At 33.0% G+C, this 16,154-nt stretch overlaps 1 protein-coding gene across 32 annotated transcripts in view; it reads right to left on the reverse strand.

The window, feature by feature from the left end:
• LOC126734862 (dystonin) overlaps positions 1-16,154 on the reverse strand; it is a 426,801-nt gene that overhangs the window by 243,165 nt on the left and 167,482 nt on the right. For all 32 annotated transcript variants that reach the window (XR_007660193.1, XM_050438655.1, XM_050438650.1 and 29 more), the window contains exon 3: positions 13,181-13,242. Coding sequence is in view for 31 of the 32 variants with exons in the window: in XM_050438655.1 (XP_050294612.1) it covers positions 13,181-13,242 (62 nt within the window). In the remaining variant the exon portion in view is untranslated. The remainder of the gene's footprint in view (positions 1-13,180; positions 13,243-16,154) is intronic.

Here is a 16,154-nt window from a genome sequence, read left to right on the forward strand (position 1 = left end):
CTTCCCAAATATCCTATTTTACTATCTGTTTAAGCAGTTAATAGCACATTTATATTGGGCTAGTGGGTGACAGACACAATGCGTAATAATATTTCAAATATAATAAATAGCTATTAAATAATAATTTAACTAGTTATAAATGCTTAAATCTTTAAATAATCAAAATATCTAAATACTAAATAAAATAACATAATTAGGAAATTGGTTGCTCAACACATTTATTTTTTCCAGGTACGTACGTTATGTCATCTTACACTTGACTACATGTATCAACATATTTATCAACATAATCAACAAGTAATTTAAGTATCGTGGTTTTTAAATATATAATGTAAGTAATTATCACTAAGATTAGTATTTGATTTATTTGATTAATATTGTTTTTATAATAAAAATTGGTAAACGCCCCATATATTAAAATTAAAATATTTATTTACCGCCACCGGATTTGAATTTAACATTTTTGGCCTGACATTAGTTGTCCATGATAAAATTACCATGTCTGATCATTGAGTTCCAGTGATGAGGAGTTGGAGAACCTCTTAGAAGTTAACGATGTTCCCAAAAATGTTGGATATTTTGATTGTCCCACAATCTGATGATAACCTGTATTTTTAACATTTTCGAATGAGTTCAGCACTGACGAATGAACTGTGAACTGGTAGACCATTTGCTGCATCTCCATATCATAAAGAACAGAAAGGAGAATCAGAAAAAATAACCCCATTAAAGGATAAGGATACAGTATTTCTTAGCCATTTCTCTGGTTTAAATTCTTACTGCTTAGAAAAAAGTCCTTCCTAAACGAAACAATCGAAAAACATAACCTATACTAACCCAAATAAATTTAGATGTTGACAGTCCGTGAATCGTTCGCGGTTGAAATAAAGGATGAAGAGTTCCTGATTGATCCGGGATGTGTCACCGCGAACAAAGCTAAATATGAATGAGAACGTAATCACGAGTGAGAAGAACCTGCTATGGATCTCTGAAGTTCTAATAAAAAATCTCGAACTCCAAGGAATCAAAGTTTTTCTGTAACAAAGCTTTCAATGTGGATACATGAAGAAAGAATTAGTATAATATTTCACCGGCCTTTCATGGATTTTTCCACAAAATTGCTCTTTTCTTATATAATTAAATCACAATATAAATGTCCAATTTCTCTCATTCTCATTTCAAACCGATTAAACAATATAATACGCCAAGTAATAAATCTCAGGCGAAACAAAAGGTACAACGATCCATATGACAGACAAAAAAAACTTCAAAGCGTGTCTTGGGCAGTTTCACAAATTAGATTACAATAGAAACGATCACGTTTTCGCGGGCTTAGACTAATGGCAAACCGTAGTTTGGCACGAAGCTTCCGTGCTTCAAGGAATCCGATTATTTATAGCTGAAAACGGGAAAAAATTTAAAAGGAAGCGAGGCATATGAGCGAAAACATCTGCATAGTAATTTTACTAAAAGCTGAAACTTTAATATTCATAAGGCATCCTATTATTAGTGGGTTAGATTTTATTGCGTCAAAAATTCAAGCTTCTCTGATAATTGACCTTAATTCGCATGATATATGCGGCATTAAGTCTCTTTTGACAGATCATTAATGATATCACGCTCCGTGAGAATTCATTCAAGGCGTTTATGGGTTCTTGGGTCATATAATTTCATATACGATACTGAGAAGATTTGACGATAATGTGCGAGTACAAGTCGCTTGATGGCTTCAGTGTATTACTTTTTATCATTTTCTCTAAAGAGCCTTAACAAACTTTAATCTACTCTTGGGACCCACTTGAAACCAAGCTAGAAAGTGCTAAGTGAACGTTTAAAATGTAAGCTTTGTCTATACAGTGGGTTCCAAATAAGGAGCGTATTGAATTGAATAAGGAGTCAAGCGCCCTGCCGGTAGGTCTTAATTTTAGTGCTGTTTAACTGTTTTTAAAGTGACGATAGAATGTTGTTTTACACGACGTGGTAGGTGCCATATTTGGGCAAAAACGACCGTATTGTGCTTGTTTGGTGTATAAATAATATGAGAACCTTATTTTATCTGGATAAAAACATTACCTTTCTCAACATTATTATAAAACTTTTTTTGCATAGTAGATCACTGGTTGGAATTTGTTGATTTATCTACAATGTTCTTAAATCCTCAGAACAAATAGTTTATAAATTGAAAGTTTTCTGCTTCAACGAAACATGATTTCCAAGATTTTGTTTGTCGGATATCTCGGAAAATTACCATTAAATTATATTAGATTAGATACAGGATCAGACTATTTTCTTTTAATTATTAAAAGTTTTCAATAGTTTTTTCCCATAAACCTTACCGACGTCAACTATTTCTAGCCTGACCCCGAATGGGCGACAGCAAACAACAGCGTCTGACCCAAATTTGTCCGTTAAAATACAAAAATCATTAACTGGTCTAGCCATCGCGATGTTAGAGGCTAAAGATCCCTTATAAAAATGGCAAGTACACAGAAAAGGAAAAAATACCAAAATAGACAAGAAATATCAGAGAATAGACCTAGCACAATAGCTCTTCATTCATTCTGGTATGTGTGTGTGTGTAGGCATCACTAAAAACTTCACTAAGAAATTTTGGTTTCAATTCCAGAAAAGGACCGTTGTTTAGTTCATTGCTGCAACATACAATGAATAGACCCGAAGCCTTGAAAAACTAAAACAGAAGATGAAAATAACAAAGGAAAGACTTGACAATATAATGAATAGATTTTATCATAACCAAGTATCTGAATTGGTGTTGCTTTATAGAAGAGTAACATTGAAGAAAGTTGAAGAAAGTTTTACATTGAAGAAAAATTTTATCCAGTAGTAAAGTGATAAAGACTGAAAATTATGAAGGAGAAATAGAAAAAGAAAGCAAAGAAGTTGAAGGAAAATACAGGAAGTACAGGATATGTTAAAATTATAAGACTAAGTTAATCAGGGGTTTCAGATAGATATACAGATTGCTGATAGATAAATACTGTTGATGAGAATGGACAATGGAATACTGATTGAACTGAAAATATGAAAAAACAATGAAGAATAACTGTGTGTAAAGTTGCAACTGAAGAACCATGGTCTATAGAGAGCATAATAGACAAGAATAAGGAAGAAATGGCAGGTAACTTTTCGCAATGGGACAAGGATACATAAGGACTGAATAATTTGGGTTTATATCAAATCAAAAAAATTAGAGAAAGTTAAAACGCATAGTAAAGAAGAGACTTTATATAGATATTGACTGATTTGACTTTTTGGTAACCTGTTATTACCTTTTAAAGAGTAAAAGAGGAGGAAAAGGTTAATAAAGTGTAGGTATTCTAAAAATAAATCCATTCTTAAGTAGTTTATACCTAATGTGGAAAGTGTAACATCAGCGAAAAAATAAAAGCAAAAATATATAAGGAAGTGATTACGGATTAACTCTATTAGGCATGGACAATCTAAAGAGAGTGTTTTTAGGATGTTACAATGAAAGCATTCAAATAACATTGACACCAGACTTAAAGCAAATTGTGAGAACATAAAAATCAGAACAGATCCATGAGACAAAACAACTTGATGTGTTTTCTTTAATTTCAGATCCACGGATGGTGCTCTAATAACTACCATTTATCCAGTATAGAAAGCCTAAAAATTCTAGTACTTTTTGAACTTAAGATATTTAGAATTTTTGTATTCCCATCAATGTATTCATGGCTCTAGATACAGAGTGAGAAAGAATTGAACAAAATCGATATTTTCAACATTCTTCTGATTAACCTGTGATTAGCCGATAGGAACGAGGTAGGGTCTTTCACTCCTGGTCAAACAGTATCGATTTTATGTATTTAAAGGGTCTAAAACGGAACTCTTCGAACGCCAGTACAATTTCAGTAGAAAATATATCGATGGAATCTTTATCAATGTCGAAAATTCACAGTAAAAAATAGCGTTTTGCTCGAAATATGAAAATTCATCTACTTCCAGAACTATTAAAATATGTATGGTTGAGGTGGTTAGGTTTCCACATACGTACTCACTGACATACGAAGTGTTACACTCAGGGATTACTAAAATGCTAATACGCCTATTCCCTTAAATATAATTTTTCCATAATTATCTCTGACACTACTTAGAGAAAGCAAATTCAAGTTCAAAAGGATCAAAATAAATAATAAGAAAGCCGAACTGAATAAGATGCAGTTAATCCTACAGAAATAAAAAATAATGTATATACAAAAACCCAGAAAACCTCACGGATAAAAAATCAGCAATTAAAAAATATTTGGAATAAAATTTCGATAAAAATGGAAGACCACATAAGGCTATTTCGCGGGAGGGTCGATAGCTGTTTCCTCCTGTGGCAGTTTTAAGGCACGTAGAAACATCTTAACCAAGTTTGATCAAGTTTGAGGTTATTTGACCAACCCAGCAACTTGGAAAATCACAGAAATAAAACACTATACTTTTAACTTTGAATTATAATATATAATATTTAAAATCTTAACTACTGGATTATAAATGTTTAAAATTAGATAAAATGCACCAGAAAAACCCAGTTCCAGAGCGGTGCGTTTGAGATAATTATGACTTAATCGATAAACTGAGTGCGGACGATGAGGATGTGGTTACAGACCAGGTCTCCGTATGATAAAGTAAATTGTTATATGATTGGTACGTTATAGTCGCTTCAGACGCGTTTAATTGTTATTGCAATCGCAACAGCTATATTAAAAAATATGTATACAAACGGAAGTAAACGGTATAAAATATGAAATACCGCCTATAAATCGAATATCCTGATGGTTACCTAAATTATGAATGATAGCGCCAGCACACATTAATAAAAGAGCCTTAAATAAGGCATGTATTAATAAATGAAAAATAGATAATTTAGTTCTCCCTACATTTGCAAGAATTTTTATAAACAACTAATAAGAAAAAAATTATTAATGTGTCTGGTTGTGGCACCTTATTCCAAGCTCGAACTTCGGGGATTAGCTATATGAAAGTCTGGCGGAGGGTGCAAAGTGGTTAGTCTCTTCCCCAACATAGACCACACATGATCAATGGGATTTAAATCCGGTAACGGGGTGTCCACGGCAATACAGTAACGCTTCTTGAAGAAAGTTCGTGGTATGACGAGCAATATAAAAAAGGACGGGTGGACGGCCCTCTATATAAAACAGAAGTGGTTTGTAGGACACCATCAATATAACGCGCAGCAGTCATATTGGCTTGAACAAAAATAAGGGAGTGATGGCTACCATAGGCAATAGACGTTCAAACTATTACTTCATCAGTCCTATGTACGAGTACAGCCCTTTTAACAGCAAATCCAATATCACGCCGTTCTGTACGGTGTCGTCTTGCCCTTATGCGGCCATCGCATCGTGTACACCTAGATAGATTCGCGATTAGTCGCTAAAGAAGACATTATGCCATTCTGCATCCCAATGATGACGTTCTGTAGCCTTCTTAGTTTTTAGTTAAGGACTGCTCTGTTGCACATACAAACCCTCTGCTCCACATTTTTAGTCTGATGCTTAACACTGGTATTTTTCCCAATATCTGGAAGCAAACCAAATCTTGCCCTATCTTTAAAAAGAGTGATAATGGAACAATAGAGAATTACCGCCCTATATCCATTCTGTGCAATTTCTCAGTTATTCGAGTCAGCTCTTTATAAATTAATTTTTCCCAAGGTTAAGTCCATGCTGGCCAACGATCAACATGGCTTCGTTATAGCACTTAATGATAGAGGTCAAATCGATGTTATCTACACAGACTTTCAACTTTCTATTAAATAAGCTTGAACGCCAGTTTGGATTTTCCTGTCGCTTGATAAAGCTCCTTTTTTAACCTTTTTTTTAAAACTCCTATTTAGTTGACCACTCTCAGTTTGTAGTGGTCGAAGGCTTTAGATCTGCTTGTTTTTCACCCACCTCTGGAGTTCCTCAGGGCTCTAACTTGAGCTCCCTTCCCTTTAACATTTTCGCTAATGACTTGATCTCCATCGTCAATTGTTCTCGGTTAGCACATGCTGATGAACTAAAGCTTTTCCATAGTATTGACTCTATAGCAGATTGTGGTCAACTGCAAGAGAACATCAATACTGTACACCATTGGTGCACTTTGAATAGGCTTAACCTTAATGTTTCCAAGTGTAATGTAGCCAGGTACTTTCGAATAAAAAGTCCGATTGTCTTTAATTGCTCAGTCAATGAAAAGACTCTGGCAAGATCTACCTGTTTTAAGGATCTTGGTGTCACCTTTGTACAAAAATTTTCTTTTACATCGAAGATACTATATCTAGAGCTACTAGCATGCTGGGCTTTATTATTAGAAATTGAAAACTTTTTTCGAACACTGCCACTGCGAAAACTCTCCACTATGCATTTGTTGAATCCAGGCTGGACTACAGCTCTCTCATTTGGTCTCCCATTTATAACCAGCACATTCACCTATTGGAATCAGTCCAACGGCAATTCCTTACATGTTTGACATTTAAGGATGTTGGAGTCTATCCTCCAAGGGGTTTTGACCATAACCTGCTGCTCTGTAGATATACTGAACGGTCACTTGCGAAGAGGAGAGAAATGCATTCGGTGAAATTGTTGTTTAATTTACTTCACCATAAAATTGACTGCCCATCCCTTTTGCAAAGGATTTGCTTTCATATACCACGCCCAGGATCTAGACGGTGTCCAGCTTTTAACTTGGGCACTGCCAGGTCCAACATTCTGTACCAGAGTCCTATTCACTTTATGTGTCAAAATTTTAATACTATTGCTGATTCTTGCGGTATTCACCATGACAATCTGGCACTTATTTTGAGTCACCTGCGTATGGTCGGTGGGGGGAGACTAGGTTATTTAGTTTGACTACATTCATTTACTCATTTTTTTCCTGCTCTTTTAATTTAAATTAATTCTTGATTTTTATCCTAATTTAGTGTTGATTTTTTATTATATAGCAATTCTTTTATAATTTAGTTGCATGGATCTAATACAGTTCATGCATTCGTACTTGTACATTTGTAACCTGTTGGAAATAAAGATTATTATTATTCTTGAGCTGAGATGAGCCTTCTTGGTGTTTTTCTACCTTCTCCTATATCTCCTATCCATATCCGAAACACACGCATTACCGTCATTGCAGTACAACACAGCGACCAATTTCGCGATCGGACCAACCAACATCGTGATAGAGAGAAGAACCATATGATATTAAAATAAAAATAAATTGTCATAAACACATTTTCTTGTTCAGTAATACTTTTTGAATGTTGTTATATTGCTCCAGCTTTTCGTAATGAGTGGCGATGTACTTATGAAAAAAGGGGGATTTTTAATATGATGTTCAAAAGACTCTTAGGTACTTAAACGTATTTTAAATGTTAAAAACTTGATAGTTCTAGCCCTGTCAAAATCGCTAATATGATGATAATTTTGACGTCTTCAAACTCGAAGCATTTTGTTATAATTATAGTCGGTCTCGTCTCGGAAATATTATGTAATTTACTTGACGAGACCTTCCTATAATCAAGATCAAATTTCACTTAGGTAAGTTCGTTTAATCTTATGATTAACACTAGTAAAAGGACGAGCAATAACTAAAAATATCTGTACTAATTAGCTCTCAGAAAATACTTTTTTCATAAAAACTAAGAGATAAAATTTTAAGAATAGTAAACAAAAACAAAGATAAAACGTTGTCGTTGCTACCATAGCAGGCTTTAAGTATATTGATTACGTTGCCGAAAAATCAAGTTGAAGCAATTATTCTTTCTTTTAATCAATCAATCAATGGCATTTTAAGAGGGCCGACTCCGTATATTATTAACTATTTTTTAAGATTTAATTTAACTTTGGATGTATTTCATATAAATTTTTTTGTTTTAACTTCCGTACAATTGTTTTTACCGTAATTTTCTAACGTTGAAACTTATGCCCACAAATAAATTTAGTTGCTAACTTCCTAGCGACTCCGAGCTTAAATTAATCCCTGCGGAAGACCGTAAATCTAAAACAAGCACGTTCAATACTTCAAGCGATCAATATTTTAAGCAACAAACTCCAGCTGCTGCAGATAAATTAACTGATTTTATCTCTTTCGCATGACGCCAGTAAGTTAGAAACGACGCTTTTTCGCCTAATTATATTTAATTTTTGTTAAATCATCTTGACATGAGCCTGAATTCTCCTTATTTTTTCAAGTATTTTCATATTGGAATAATAACAGATATCCAGAATTATCTTTATTGCTCATCTTTGGGACGTCTTCAAATTCAAATAATTTATTTCCAAGAATATTTTACATTTTATTTCAATTCCTAACACCATAATAATTTACGTCTTCACATTTCAAAACTAGGTTACTAGAATTAATAAGGTCTGTAAAAACATATTACAAAGTATAGATATCAATGATGGTTCAGATGTTTTCCTTTTTAAAAGTCCAAACATGTAACGAATAATGCTTTTTTGAGTTAACAGTCTATCAATATTGCAAGAATGTCTCCAAGCAAATAAACCATAACAGAGCATAAAACGAGATTTAGTGCTGCACACAGGGGATACAAAATGATCAAATTGCTTCAGGACAACCTGTTGCACATCCACTCTTTGGCAAAAAAAAATCCAAAGCTGTGTCAGAGTTGCGTAACCTTATCTCAGGAGTAGGGTTTTATCTGGAATGACACTGATCGAAATTTGTCTTTAAATTGTTGAGTCTTAGATCGCTCTTATCGAATGTATTCGCGAGAGAACTGCTGTTTGGCTTCTTCCCCAAATAGAGGGAGACACATTTGTTTAATTTGCTACTGGACAGTAATAGTGAACTGTATTATTAATAATAATAATAATAAACGACTTTTTATTAAACTCGGCGAAGGGCAGCCAAAGCCAAGCTATTTGCTTAACCGAGCATACAGATATCAGCAATACATAATATTATAAATTACATGGTATAAACAGTCCTAATTAGTAACAATAATTGATAATGAGAAATTCACAAAACGTCGAAACATAGCTGTGCGATGTTTTGGTATATTTAAAAGGGTATTTTGACGTGTGATACGATCATGAGAGGTGAATCTAAAAGTTAAACGATCTCTAAGATACTCAAGCGCTCCACTAGAGAAGACTCTATAAAGAAAGCATGCGAAGTGTGTCTCTCGATCCTGCATATTTAACCACTTCAGTGCAGGTAACTTGTATCTGACATGATCAGGGGCCCTTAAATTGTAAATAAAACGTATACATGAATTCTGAAAGCGTTGTAATTTTTCTTTGATGTTACATCTAGGGCTAGGCCATACACAAAATTACAATAAGCAGTATGAGAGAGAACCAATGTTTCGCACAAAACCTTTCTCAAGGGCAGTTCGAGTATATCTTGACTTTTGTACAGATTCCGCAATGACATATACGACCTTTGAAGAACCCTTGCCAATTGGCTGCAAAATCGTAACTTAGAATCAATTATAATGCCGAGATTCTTACATTCTCTCACGATCGGGATTGGAGTTTGGGATACATGAATAGCCAAATTATTCGTTGCCCACCCATGATCAATGTATATTACAACCGACTTCGACGGATTCAGTCGCAACCCAATATTTTTAGAATATTCAGCTACCGATTCTTAAACACTCATTCAATCGAAGAACAGCTTTGTCCGCATTTGCGTTAGAAAAACTGGTATATATTTGGGTGTCATCCGCGTACCGTTGAATTATACAATTATTGACAATAGAATCCATGTCACACGTATAAATATCAAAGAGCAAAAGTCCCAAAATTGATCCCTGGGGCAGGCCTTTAGTCAAAGGCATCAAAGATGATTCCCCATCCTCAAAACGCACTGACTGAGTTCTACCTAATAGGTAGCTCTCAAAAAAACGAATGGACGAAAGAGAAAATCCCAAAGAACTCAACTTAGCGCACAGAAGCTTGTGATCTACCGGGTCAAAAGCCTTGCTGTATGTAATCAAGCAGAACTAGTGCTGTAGTATTGCCATTATCAGCTGCTTCATATATAAGGTCGTCTAGGATGCGCAATTAAATAGATGTTGTATTATAGCCTTGACGAAAGCCTGATTGATTAGGACTAAGGAGAGAGTTGTGCTTTAGATAAGTAGTCACTTGAGCGTAAATTAGTTTTTCCAAGATCTTAGAGCACACACATAACAAACTTATAGGTCTTAAGTCAGAAAACGTTACTAGTTTATTATTTTTGGGCAAAGGAACAATCTTCATCGAAGGACCACAGCTTATATGGCACTGAACCAATTAAGTTAATAAATGAAACAAACTTGTACAATACAAATATACTCATTTATTAGATCCAAAAATAGGAAAATGGAACAATTGTTCAGTAGGGCAGGTGCAAACTATAGATTGTCTTTGCTGTCTTTAAGTATACTTAATTTAACCTTATTTACAATCACTTTTGCTTCTTAGCAGGTAACTTCATTCAAGTCTTACTAACTAGGAACAATGGTACTTATACTCTAATTAATGGGTTGAGTAGTTTAACCTATTGCATCAAGACACGACAACGGAACTCATAACTAGAGATATTTACACTCATAAAGGTAGGTTTTAACTAGGTTCTGAGTATACGGGCATTCATGGTCCTTCACTAGGTCACTAAGAGTATAAATATAGATACCCGTTTTTGTGTTATTAGGGATTATGGATCTAAACTTTGTCATTGAAGGAGTAAGGAGAGAAAGAAAGACAAAAACTCGTCTATTAGAGTATTAGAGGACAAACTCAGTGAGTAACTTCATAACTCAACTGTGTACTGCAACTCTTTGGCCGTGTGACTTTTTACCAGCTTATTTTAGTTAATGGGTGCAAAAGAGCTCATTAAGTGCATATTTCATCAAAAAGGGATGTGAAAAAGGGCCAAGATCTAAGATCCTGACATTTCCATGAGAATTTATAGGTTATGTTTATGGTATTAGCGTTTACCACTTAAGATGTGTTGTTTTATGACTTGTGGGCACCTTCTAGGGAACGATGGTCCTTAAAATGATCGTGAACATAAATCAAATAAGAATAAATAAATTTTAATGTCAGAAAAGGATATTTTTGGGTTATTTCCAAACAAACTCTTCAAAAATTGGTTGAGTATACATCAAGATGTCATCCAGACAATCTTAGACCCTAATGAGTAATCTACAAAACACTTAAAATTAAAGTTTCATACTTTTCTGCAATTGTCACTTTAAAATGCCTTATCATTTAAAAATACAAATCTCAATCATATTTCCGTTCGAATTATTTTCATTTTCATTGTAATATTGAGAACGAAAGCGAAATTTTCGAACTGAATTAGAATGCTTACTTAATATATGAAAAACAAATTTCACATAAAGGAGTAAAAAATAATAGAATATCGATAATTACCGTTGTAGAAGTGGTCTTCAGTGTCCTAAATGAAAGGACTTTCTTCTTCATTTTTCAATGGCGGAAAAACAAACGCAGTTTTGAAATTTATACTCCTATTCAGTCAAAAATGAAACAAACCTAATAATCACATAACCAATAAACTACTAATTATTCAACATAAAAATTTGCTTAAGCCAATAGAAAAGGGGATAAATCAATTATATTTTCTGAAACAAGAAGATCAAAATGATATTGAATGTGATGGATTTGATGACGATAATACGCGTCTTGCTCGCATTGAAATAAGATGGAAATTTTCTACAAGTTTGGCAAGTTTTTGGAGGAATAACTTAAAACGTTCAATGCTGCAAACCAAAATGACCTACTTTTTTTGTTTCTGATATATGGGAGTAACAATGAAAAGTTTCAATTTTAAGGGTGATATTATATTTCAGACCCTATGTAAACGCCACTCTTATTATAAAGTCTGAAATCTCATAAGCTTATTTATTATTACATTAAGCACTATTTTTATAAAATAAAAAGTAGAATATTCTCAATAATATTCTATACAAAACTTATTTTGGATCCAAACCGTTTGTTCTGTTGTTCGTGACCCAGTTTTACATTGAAATTGTACTAAAAAGGATGCCCTAATGAGTATTCATTCAAATGCACAAGGTGAAAATAGAAAGATTACTAGTTGCTTAGAAGGAGATACAGCTTGACTCTGTCTACTTAGACTTTTCTAAGGCATTTGACTAAGTGGACCTGACTTTTTTCTGGCAACCTAAAAATTTTTGGCATGGGTTGAATTGATTTTGCTTTTTTGATTGACAAACAAACAATTATATGTTATTCCATTAATTTAATCTCTTTGTTAGTGACACTGGTGTTTATTTGGTTGGCAAATTTTAATCATTTGCTGATGAAACTCAACGATCCCTAATGAATCTCGTGCGGATGTAATATGAGAAAAGATAATCTCTTAAATTTGATGAGGTGGTATCGAATGTAAGAAACACTTGGGTCAATTATTATTTATTTAATTCAGCGGCTTTGCCGATCGAGCCGAGATCCAAAAACCCATTAAATTTGTTTATGTTACGATATCATTTTTGTTGATGTTTCAGTTTTAAGATTTGGGCGTTGGGTTGTTATGTTTAAAAAGAGTGGATGAGAGTCTTACGAGTTTAGCCATACGAATAAGTACCTCATATAAAATGTTATATTAATTTTATGTCATTATATTAGTTTGTTTTTGAGAAGTACCGCGTTTTATTTTGCTTACACGAACAAACAAAATAACATATAATGTCATCGTATTGCTTTTACCTGAATTGATGGTTTTACGGTATTCCAATTGGGGCCGTGACCCTGGGATACAAATAACTTGCCCTTCAAAGCCTAAAAATCGTCTGTCTGCAAAGGAATTTTCACCATCTCTCTCAGATCGTCAGGTTTGCCAATGTCTTGTTGACACTGATCACTCAAAGTCATTCATAAGTAATTTCAGTAAATTTTAAATATTAATGGAGTAGATATATTCTTTAATTGTTGGATTGTGCTTATATTCTGCAGAGGATATTATTTTAACACTTGACAAGAAATCATACAAATTAATATGCGTCAAACATACAATAACTGATTCATCGTTACAATATTATTTATGCATAACATTATGCACTTATAAGATTATTTATGCAACACACATAATGCACGTTATACAGTCAGATATGGCCAGTCTGAAACAATACTTAATTGATTTTCAATCTTACCTTTTTGAGATGTTTGTTGACCCATTTCGTGAACGTTTTCTTTTGGACTGCGTCTCGTTCGTCTGAAAGTTATAACAGAAAATTAATTATTGGCAATCTATGTAATTTAATTATACAGTTAAAGTTAAAACAGTAAACGCGCGATGTTAAAATGAAAATTACTCTCTAGGTAATTACTATAGCAATGTCTTTATTGGCTAACGTAACCCAAAAATTATTCAGAATATAACAAATTTCGGTATGTAATTAAGAGATTTGGCAATTAAAGAAATCGCTTGTTAATTAAACTTTCAGCCGTATAACGAAATATAATTTATTTATATTTTTTCTCGAAAGAAGTTATTTCTTACGAAATTACTTTCGTCAAAATCTTGGTTATATTAACTCTGTCTTAAAAGCACAGACAGAGAGATAGTTAATAGTAGGTTCAACTTATTTTTACTTAAATGAAAAATGATTAGAGTGCCACGATTTTTGCCAAGAGTTTCTGTCAGATAATACTCTATACAAAAATCTCGATGTGCGCAATCGTTGAATACACAAACTGTATATCTGAAATCTTTTCAACGTTGCCGGTTATATCACAAAGTATCATTACCTTGATTTTTTCAAGTGAATACCGTGATGTCTTATATTACTATATAAGGGTGGTTAAATAAGAAAATAGTTGCCAATTTTGATGGTCATTCTAAATCATTTTACAGTGTTGCAAGATCTTTATTGGTTTTTGAATTATGTAGAAACATATGTTTCAATGTTTTCAGATCCAATTTTTTTCTCGGATTACAAGAAATCTTATAGACCTCGTACTTGAGATTTTTTAAAAGGTTGCTTTTATACTACAGAACAACCCGATTTGACGTAAGGAAAAAATAGATGATGAAAAAGTTAAATTAATAAAAAATAAACTAATGTTAAATAAAAAAAAACCGTACCGTTATATAAAACACGATAATAAATTCTGCATATAATATTTATAGGTATATTACACAAAATAACACAAAACAACCAAAAAACAATTAATAAAAAATATATAATAATACAAACCCTTTTTTCGGCCATTTAATGAGGTGCAGGTCAAAAGTAAGTACATTTATTTGACATAATTATTGATTAGAACATAAAACTTTATTTTTTAAATATACAAGAAAAGCTATTTTATAATATTTTAGAATTATTTTTCGGTGTCTATTTTTTATGTATAAATTTGCACAGCTAAACTAATTTAATAAAAACAACCTGAAGAACCCTAATAATAACTAAAGAGTAGTATTCCTATTCAAGCTAACAAATATTATTTTTGTGCTAAATATATACATTTATATTGGAAATAATGCTCTTTGCAGTTGCTCCACTTAAAACATCAAAAAAATAATATTTTTATTGGATTTTTGCATGTGACGCAATAAAACAAAAAAGATAAAAATAACTCTTTAAAATCAATGTAATTTTCTTTATAGATAACAAGATAAGATAAATAAACATAAAATACTTCAAAAGTATTACTATTCACCCTTACATGTTCCAAATTGAAATTTTTACTAATTAAATTAAATGATTTTTTAAATATGTAAAATAATTAATAGTTTCTTTAATTACATTTTTGGTTGCTTTATTGTTCAATATTTACGTAACAAAACATTTCTCCATATTAATCCATCACCGCGGCAACATTGATGTCTAGCCTTGACAGATACTCATTACTCGTGGCAAACGTAAGGCAGTGTTGCCAATAGGTCTAACCATTCCTGAGATTTCTAACTATATTTATATAAGCCATTTTTTGGTGGTCAAAATCCCTTACAGGATAAATACCATCAAATCTATATAGGTCAAGTACTTAATTAACCTGCGCTGAACAGACGCTCTTAGAGTTTCTAATTATAAAGCCAAGTTTCTTCATAGCTGACATCACAACACTATTGAAATGTGGTATAAAGGTAAATTCGGAAATGAAGGTGATACCAAAAAAAGTATTTTGACTAAGCGTGGTTATAAGTAATGGGGATGACAACACTGACAACACTAGACTTATCCACATTAAGCCCCAGCTACTATATCTACACACCAAATCTCCAAGAAGTCCAAACAATTCTGAAGAAATAAGCAGTCATTAATACTGTCTATGTTCAAGAATAACGTTAAGTCATCGGCAAAAGCCAGTCTATGACAGTCGAGTGAGCTAACTAAATCGGTGATTGAAATAAAATAAATAACAACGGAACCAGGTTTGAACCTTGAGGTACACCGTAGGTAGCATTAAGGAATTTGGATCTGTAGCCCTCATACTTCACAAACTGCGATTTACCAAGTAGGACAAATAAAACAAATAATTTAGCCTTGATAAAAAGCCATAGCGATTCAATTTATTCAACAAAATATAGTAATCAATCCTGTCAAAAGCTTTTCGAAAATCGGCATATATAACGTCAATCTGAGACTGCGCATCAATAGATTCACAAATAGGACTGGAAAGGTAAGACAAATTAGTAATACAAGAGTGCAAGTACTTTTTAGCAATGTTGCCACATTGGTCATGATTTACATAAAATTACAAGAAAAATAATTTAAAATTGTAACAGATAAGTAAATGAACTGCTTTATTTGAAAATTTCTCATACCGCCTAATCGGTAACATCGCAGTTAAGAGTTAATAGATACATAATATCGTCATGAATGGAAGTCAAGCAGGCCACGACAAAATTACGTAGACACTAATTAAGTCGACGATGCCATTAGGTTTTAAAAATCTAGGGAGGTCTATATCTGTTATATTAGAGCTCTACAATTTTCAAAAATATGTCAGTAGTGTAAAAGTGCTTAGACCTCCCTAGATTTTTAAAACCTCATGGCAACGTCGCCTTAAGTGTCTACGTAATTTTGTCGTGGCCCGCTTGACTTACCTTTCCAGTCATATTTGTGAATCTCTATGAGTGTGCAATCATGTAGCATTTGGTAAAAAATTTTCTGCTTT

Source organism: Anthonomus grandis, chromosome 4, assembly GCF_022605725.1.
Source record: "Anthonomus grandis grandis chromosome 4, icAntGran1.3, whole genome shotgun sequence".
In the NCBI taxonomy this organism is placed as follows: domain Eukaryota; kingdom Metazoa; phylum Arthropoda; class Insecta; order Coleoptera; family Curculionidae; genus Anthonomus; species Anthonomus grandis.